This window comes from Triticum aestivum, chromosome 2B (assembly GCF_018294505.1).
Source record: "Triticum aestivum cultivar Chinese Spring chromosome 2B, IWGSC CS RefSeq v2.1, whole genome shotgun sequence".
Lineage (NCBI taxonomy): Eukaryota > Viridiplantae > Streptophyta > Magnoliopsida > Poales > Poaceae > Triticum > Triticum aestivum.
Genome location: NC_057798.1, coordinates 752,677,336 through 752,685,923, shown reverse-complemented (window position 1 = coordinate 752,685,923; position 8,588 = coordinate 752,677,336). Strand labels below are relative to the sequence as shown.

Genomic DNA, 8,588 nt, shown 5'->3' with positions numbered 1-8,588 from the left:
AGAACATCTGTCAACCGCGGCCGCACGATCTGTGGTGATCGAGCAGTCCGTGGCCGGCCGCTCGATTCAGCGATCGAACGCGCGCAGATGAAGTACTTTGGGTAATGAGAAAGGGTTCAAAAGATGTTGCCCGCCTGTAGAGCTGGACATTCCTTCTAGGTAGTGACCGACTTGCAATCGTACCCATGCGTACAAGTATTTACCCAACAAACGACCATACTACCCACTCGTAACCACCATAAAAAAGAAACCCCCGCTCGTAACCGACTAAATTCGTCGGCTGCCTCAGCTCTCCTCATTCACCTCGCCGGGACCCAAGAATCCAAGATCGCCAAGATACAGGGGTCTCTGGACCTGCCGACAATCGCGTCTCCTCTGGAGCCAAACCAGCGCCGGCGAGCACCCATGGACCAGTTCCCCGACGGCCACCACGTGCGGCGCGACGACGAGGATGGGGAGGGCGCCGCCATACGCCAGAGTCGCGTCTTGCTGAACGGGACTCTGGTCATCCATGGCGGCGTCCTGCACACCGGGGCTGCCACAGGCGCGCCCTCACGAGGTGGCGGCGCGGACCTCCGCCCCGGGGAGCTCCGCCGGAGCCTCGCGCCGCTCGACGCGCCTCCCGCGGTCGACTTCCACCACGAGGAAGGCGTGTACACCGGCGCAACCTACGGCTGCCACCTTCGTTTCCAGTTCTTTGCGACTCAACTATCCCGGCGAGCACCGATGGACCAGTATTGGTTCCACGACGGCCACCACGTGCGGCCACGGAGCCGCGGCCTGCTGCGGGACGACGACGACGACGACCGGGAGGACGCCGCCAGACGCCAGAGCGGCGCCTTGCTGAACGTTCCACCGGCCATCCGCGGCGGTGGCCTACGCGCCGGGGCTTCCGCGGGCGCGCCCGCACCAGGTGGCACGGGCATCCGCGCCGGGGAGCTCGGCGGGAGCCACGCCCACGCGTCGCTGGGCGCGCCTCTCGCGGCCGACTTCCACGACGGCGACGTCGTCTACCTTGGCGCCTGCTTCTTTCCGACTCAGCGATCCCCGCGGGCACCGATGGACGGCGACGGGCAGCACGTGCGGCCGCGGAGCCGCGCGCTTCTGACCGACGACGAGGATGACGGCAACCTCGCCGCCACGGGCGGGTCTCGTGCTGGCCGCCGGATCTTGGTGAGTTGCTTGTGCGACTTGGTTTGTTCATGGGTGTCAGATTGAGAGCAATTCTTCTCCCCTTCTTTCTGAATCTGCGGTTTCTAAACGATTGTTTGCGACCAAATGCAGGGGCGGCAGCAGTACTTGGTGCAGCGCCGCCGCGGCGACTCCGGCAGCGGCGGGGTCGCCCTCATCCGCACAGGGAGGCTGGTTTGCTGCTTCGGGTCGGCAGACGATGGCAACGACGCTATGCTCAGCACGAGTGCTAACGCCATCACGGCCAGCACCGCTGGTGAGAGCCTCCCCGCATGTCTCTCACCGCAGTTTTGTTATGCAAGAAATTTTAGTCTTGATCCATCACTGGGATTGTTCATCTCTGTTTTGTTTTGTGTGGATAGCTTACAAGAAATTTACCCTAGAAAAATGTTGCTATAAATTTTAGTGTTGATTCAATATGGTATGTTGCTAGATAGGCTAACTAGCTAGGAAGCTGGGAGCTAGATAGGTTAACTGAAATTGTTTGACTTTAAAGTGTTACAGATCAGCTGGCTGCCATCATTCATGTAAATAAGTTGCAAGTAATCATGCTACTCTGATAACTGCCTCTTTAATTTCGTGGTAGGATGCTAAACTCAATGTGGTATGATCTTTTAGTACGTATAGCAGACTAAAACCGAGTCTGAAAATAGTGTAAAAATTTGGTGTAGATTCCACGTTCAGCAGTGGCCATGCAAGGTATTTTTTGTTGGGTGTGCCATTGTGTTTTTTGGACCAATATATATATAATCCTACAGCTAGCTATTGGGTGCTAAAAATGTGTTTCTTGGGCAAGATTACAGTCCGGTTAGACGAGCCGTATATATGTCTTATTGTTAGTTAGTATAATTGCTAGATAGAGTTTCGCACAAGTGCAAGATTTTAGTGTAGATACTATTAATTGCCGGCCGTCACTAAAAGGAAATAAAATATACTATTTGCTCTAGCTTCAGCTGATGTCGGGGGAGTGAAGGCGGCGATGGACGTGATGTTGGCGCGTGGGAGGTACGACGGGGGCGGGGTGGCGATCCGACTCAGGGTGGCCACCGACATTGGGGCCACATACTGGTTTCTTGAGATGAAGGACTGGATCGGCGAGCTCATGGGTTCACCACGACAGTATCGACCGATGGAGTCGTGGAGCTGGATAGATATTATGGGACGTCCAATCGGCCAGGACAAGGGTGAGTGAGTCCGCCTTGCACTCTTCTCGAAGGAATTTCATTTCATTTGAATTTGAGATGGGCCAGTGGTGTGATTTGATTTGAACTTCATTTCATTTCACATGCATGCATGCATGACAGGCTCGTGCGCGCTGAGCGCCTGCCTGATGTGCTTGGAGGCCCAGCACCGGCTGGCTTTTGAGAGGAGGCACGGCAGCGATACATTTCCGTATGCCATCCCTCGTGAGACGGCCGGAGACTTGCTGGTGACATGCAAGAAGTCCGGCGTGTGGACACGTAAGGAAGGCGCCATTGTTGGCAAGGTGCTGGAGGCAATACAGCGGAACGGCGGGGCTGTGGCTTGGCACGAGGAAGGCTTGGAGCACTGCCAGCTACAGATCAAGTCATGGGAGCGACTGCCCTCACTATCCAGCTCCAGCCTCGCGCGTATCATGCGCACAGAGGGCCCACTCATTGGTTGCTTGGACGTTGTACGAGCAGATTACTACGCCCCTGGGTGGCAGACGCGAGTGTACACAGGAGGGTCGGGCAAGAAGAAGGCGGTGGGTCACGGTGTGGTTTGCATGGAGTACCGACTGGACGGCGAGCTGATCCGGGTGGTCGACAACCACAACTGGCAAGGGCCTGTTCGCTGGATCTCAAAGACCGCCTTCTGGGGCTTTACCCAGATCAAGGTTGAGCCTTTGGACGCCGGCGCTCTCGGCATTGAGGTGAGCTGGCGGCGCCGCCTGCTGCGCATGCTCTGGAGGGAAGAGACCTTCTGGTGGCGCCAGCGCCGTACTCTCAGCGAGGTTTGGAACATGCACCACTAGCTACTCTAGGTGTTGGAATTTGGATATCCATGTCATCTATGGTGCTCCTGTAAAGAATGAATTGAACAACACACGCACGTCCCCTCCAACCTGAGACTTCTTTGCGCCTAGCTTGTTCTCCAACGTACGTCTTGAGTGCTTTCACTCCAATCACCTGTACGGCTGTACGTAGGACAATTGTGTACATATGACTATTATTGATTCCTTACATGCATGCAAGCCCCTTCACTTGATTGGCACACTTAGGACTAGCGTGGCAGTTTATTGATTCTAAATTAATCAAGCAACCGTATCATCTATTCGTGTACAAGTCATCACTTGGACCAACTCTAGCCCATCTCCTAAATTTTAGAGGAGCACATTTGCATTGCTCCGGCTGCGTGCTCCACGTACAGGCAACGGTCCTCCAAGACACGCTCCGGCTAGCATTGGCAGAGCTTCGCCATGTACGATCTCTCCGGCTTGCTCCTCCCTGAGATGCTTGCGGGCCTCACAGTCCTCCCACCTCTCTCGTGAGGTGAACATCCAAGGGTACACCGGCTCAAAACGGCAGAAGGCAACCGAAAGGGGAAGTTCCGGCGGCCAAAGGCGCCATACAGGTACACCGACTTGATGTCATGTGCACGCGCCGCCTACTGCGCTGAGTGGAACGATCCTAGCCAGTGGGTCTGGCCGATGTCGCGGTCATAAATCTCGACGACCCATGTCCCCCACGTGCGCTGCCGCACACCAATGTATTTCGGCTCCAGCGGCGGTGGGAGTTCGGGGGAGGCAGGTGTGGTGCCAGCACAGGAGGAGGAGGCGCCGCCGGAGCAGGACGAGGAGGCGCCGGTGCAGCGCGGATCTTCCGACCGAGCATCGCGGATGCGTGGATAGGAGCGGCGGCGACCGGATACGGCCATTGTTGCCGGCGCGCATCCGGCTGAGTGGCCGTAAGTGCGGCCCCGACGTGGATTGGGCGGCGGCGGAGGTAGTTTGCGCGGCAGGGGCGGTGATAGGTGAGGCGCGTGGGTGTCGGGAAATTTTACTTGACGACTGAGAAGTTGAGTATATTTACTCCTTGTCGGCCACTCGGCGTAAAATGTATAATCACCTAACGGTTGTAGGGGATCGACTAGTTCTGTTTTAGAGGAGTAAACCAAAAATTTTACTCCTCTAACCGGTTTTAGGAGACCAGCTATAGTTACTCTTACACTTATAATAAACTAGATGATGCCCCACGACTTACCACGGGATCCGTGTTGAGACTAATGCATCAATAAGTGCTTAAAAGCAACTAGTAGAACTAATGAAAATACAAATGAAAGAGTATTCTTACTTTATATTTTTAAAGAATAAAACATGCAAAGTATGTGACAAAATGATGTATAAAAAGAGGAACATTTTGGATTCGACATAATGTGACACTATCCTTAAGAAAAATGTAAAGCATAAACTATTTGCTCCAAGGTTCTAATACATATACAGTTCATGATCACACAAAGATTGACAAAACTATTTAAATTGTAACTAACATGCATGGCTTTATTTCCCTGAAAAATAATACATGCATGACTTAATGAAGTGGTATGAAGTCATGATCATCTTAAAGTGAGAAGTGTAACTTATGAGTACATGCATTCATTCTATTGTCGCACGATTTTGATCTGATGGCTGCAAATAGTTAAGGTGATGTGTAATGTCGAGAGAAATCTAGTAGATACAAACTAAATTAACTATCTATTAGATGCACACATAATAATAACAAATAAAGACACTATGCACCGGAATGAGCAGATTCGCTTGGCTTGCAAACATGCGCTTAATTATGCTGGGAAGACTGCAGCTGAACTAATGCACCAAAGAAATTCTACACCTTAATTAGTTATTTTTTGTAACACCGTACAGAGGCAGTCGCTCATATATACACGCATACACTCACCCTTATGAACGCGCACACACACCGTAAACTTCGGTGTGTCATGCCTGGCCAATTCATTAGTCCCACATGGAAAGACAAATGAGGATGGTCCCACATGAAAGACACATGAGGCAAGGCTACATATACAACAGGGGAAGCACAGGGGAAAGGGATCGGAAGAATAGTGAATCGTCTTTGTCTTCTCATCCTCACCTCCTACTTCAGCTATCTCTCCCCTTTTGCTTGCTGATTCCTCACCCCTGATCGACGTGTATCTCAAATAGGATCCAAATACTAGTAGAAATCCTCTTGTTCATCTCCCACATGCACTTGGGTCATGGCACAGTGGTTGAGGGAGTCCTGGACTAGGGGGTGTCCGGATAGCCGGACTATCAATATCCGCCGGACTCCCAGACTACGAAGATAGAAGATTGAAGACTTCGGCTCGTGTCCGGAAGGTACTTTCCTTGGCGTGGAAGGCAAGCTTGGCAATACGAATATGTAGATCTCCTACCATTGTAACCGACTCAGTGTAACCCTAGCCTCTCCGGTGTCTATATAAACCGGAGGGCCTTAGTCCGTAGGACGAACATTACATCTCAACAATCATACCATAGGCTAGCTTCTAGGGTTTAGCCTCCTTGATCTCGTGGTAGATCCACTCTTGTACTACCCATATCATCAATATCAATCAAGCAGGACGTAGGGTTTTACCTCCATCGAGAGGGCCCGAACCTGGGTAAAAACATTGTGTCCCTCGTCTCTTGTTACCATCCGCCTAGACGCACAGTTCGGGACCCCCTACCCGAGATCCGCCGGTTTTGACACCGACATTGGTGCTTTCATTGAGAGTTCCTCTGTGTCGTCGCCGATAGAGCGGATGCCTTTACCCGTCTTCAAAGACGGTGTTTTCGCCGGAGGGGCCTTGGCCGCCGGTCAGACAATCCGGCTTGGTGGCTTTCTTATGACCGCCTGTCCGGCCGCCGCTTCGGCAATGACTTCTCAAGTCATCGGAAGCAATCTTCGCGTCAGCCCTAAAGCTGCCGAACAGTTAGATCCAATTGAGCTCTCGTCTGTTAACGAACTCTTGGATCGCATCGCCGCCCTGGGAGTCGCTACGGACTACAATCAGATCGGGCTTAAAACCGATCTGAGAGAGATTAACTCTCCCCAGGCTACCCACCACGTCGAGGTGGTAGAGGAACAACTCGGCAATTCTTTGCCAGTGTTGAAAACAATCCGTGTCCGGATTCCCGAACCCTCCATGCCGGATTCCCGCGGAGGGGCGGACTCTGATCGAGCATTGAACCTAAAACCATGCGTCGCTCCGGACTCGCTGGACTGTCTCCAGCAAATCGAGCTTCCGAATTCGGAAGTCCCTCGGCCTTTGAGCCCAAAGATGGGCAGGGATCCGGATTTTATTCCACCCACCCGCCCAGACATATGCGACCTATCTCTAATTCGGCAAGAGCCTTCAGAAACAGTACATCATTATTGGGCCAGATTCCTCCTGGTTATGGACAGGATAAAGGACTGCCGAGAGGAAAACGCAATTTCGATCTTCTGCAATAACTGCACGGACAAGGGAATATTGAACGCCATTGATCGTTGCAAGATTACGCGTTTTACCGATCTGGCGTCCATAGTGCGAAAGTACTGCGCAATGGAGAGTTTCCGGAAAACTGAAAATCAATTTTGGGATAATCCGGCCCCAAACCCAGTCCGCGGTAAAAGGGCGCCTCACAATCAGGCCCCAGATGCAAAAACAAAAAAGCAAAAACCCAGCAAGGGAAACGGAACCGTACTGGAGGGATGGCTCAATGGACCCTGTAAACTTCATAGTACAGAGAGAGCCGTCCCAACACATAGCCTTCGAGCATGTTGGATATTACGGCAGGTGGCCAAAAGTGGCGAAGAGCTTCTAGCTCCGGGAAACCACTCCAACAATACCAGCACGGTATCAATAGTCTTCGAGACTTTGGCATCAAATAATATGCGGAAACGAACAATCCGCGAACTCGCCGAAGTCTACCAAGTAGCAACAGCAAATCCATGTAGCGACACAGCTATTACCTTCAGCGCCAGCGACGAGCCCACATCTCGAACTACCAGAGCCCCAGCCGCACTGGTACTTAGTCCCATAGTGGACGGCTTTCGACTGACAAAAGTCCTCATGGACGGCGGCAGCGGACTAAACCTCATTTATGAGGAAACCCTGCGAAAAATGGAAATCGATTGGAGCCGTATTGAGCGAAGCAGCACAACCTTCAGAGGAATAATCCCTAGCCGGGAAGCGCGCTGCACCGGAAAAATCACACTCGATGTGGTGTTCGGCTCTCCGGACAATTACAGATCCGAAGAAGTCACGTTCCAGGTGGCCCCGTTTAGCAGCGGCTATCACGCCATATTAGGACAAGAGGCATTCACAATTTTTCAAGCAATACCTCATTACGGGTACATGAAGCTCAAAATGCTTGGGCCTAGCGGAATAATCACTCTCGTCAGTGATCCGGACACAGCACTCCGCGCCGAAAACAAGACAGCCGCACTAGCCCTCGAGGCACTATCCGAAGCCTTAGCGGCAGAGGAACTCACCGCGCTGCGCTCTACGGTAAACAGGGACGATGTGATACTTGATAAAAGATCCAAGTCCACCTCCTTCAAACCAGCAGATGAGATAATTAAATTTCAGGTCCACCCAACGGACCCAACAAAGACGGCCTCCATCGGGGCACAGTTGAACCCCGAAGTTGACGCCGCACTGCGTGAATTCCTTCGGGAAAATTGGGACATCTTCGCCTGGCATCCTTCGGACATGCCCGGAATCCCTCGCAGGTTGGCAGAACACAGCCTAAACATCCTAAAAGGATTTAAGCCAGTCAAACAGGCTCTTCGACGATTTTCCGAGCCCAAAAGACAGGCAATGGGAGAAGAGCTAGCCAAGTTATTGGAAGCCGGATTCATTAGAGATATCAAACATCCGGACTGGCTAGCAAATTTGGTGATGGTACCAAAGAAGGATAAATCCTGGCTGTTGGGTTTCGTAGTAATTTCAAAAAATTTCCTACGCACACGCAAGATCATGTGATGCATAGCAACGAGGGGAGAGTGTTGTCTACGTACCCAACGCAGACCGACTGCGGAAGCGATGACACGACGTAGAGGAAGTAGTCGTACGTCTTCACGATCCAACCGATCAAGCACCGAAACTATGCACCTCCGAGTTCGAGCACACGTTCAGCCCAATGACGATCCCCGGACTCCGATCCAGCAAAGTGTCGGGGAAGAGTTCCGTCAGCACGACGGCGTGGTGACGATCTTGATGTACTACAGCAGCAGGGCTTCGCCTAAACTCCGCTACAGTATTATCGAGGTATATGGTGGCAGGGGGCACCGCACACGGCTAAGGAATAGATCATGTGGATCAACTTGTGTGTTATGGGGTGCCCCTGCCTCAGTATATAAAGGAGCCAAGGGGGGGAGGAGGCGCCGGCCAGGAGA

At 52.4% G+C, this 8,588-nt stretch overlaps 1 protein-coding gene across 1 annotated transcript; it reads left to right on the top strand.

Moving 5' to 3' along the window:
* The first annotated feature begins 249 nt into the window (after positions 1 to 249).
* On the top strand, positions 250 to 3,258 carry LOC123042465 (uncharacterized). The gene is made up of 4 exons (XM_044464911.1): positions 250 to 1,173; positions 1,285 to 1,447; positions 2,139 to 2,375; positions 2,496 to 3,258. The coding sequence occupies exons 1-4, from the start codon at positions 406 to 408 to the stop codon at positions 3,185 to 3,187; spliced, it is 1,860 nt and encodes a 619-aa protein (XP_044320846.1). The 5' UTR covers positions 250 to 405; the 3' UTR covers positions 3,188 to 3,258.
* Positions 3,259 to 8,588: the final 5,330 nt, after the last annotated feature.

Excerpts from the sequence above, each read along its gene's own strand:
- LOC123042465 (XM_044464911.1), top strand. The coding sequence starts at position 406 with ATGGACCAGTTCCCCGACGGCCACCACGTGCGGCGCGACGACGAGGAT. Across the intron at positions 1,448-2,138 it reads CATCACGGCCAGCACCGCTG|CTTCAGCTGATGTCGGGGGA; the intron begins GTGAGAGCCTCC and ends TATTTGCTCTAG. Across the intron at positions 2,376-2,495 it reads TCCAATCGGCCAGGACAAGG|GCTCGTGCGCGCTGAGCGCC; the intron begins GTGAGTGAGTCC and ends CATGCATGACAG.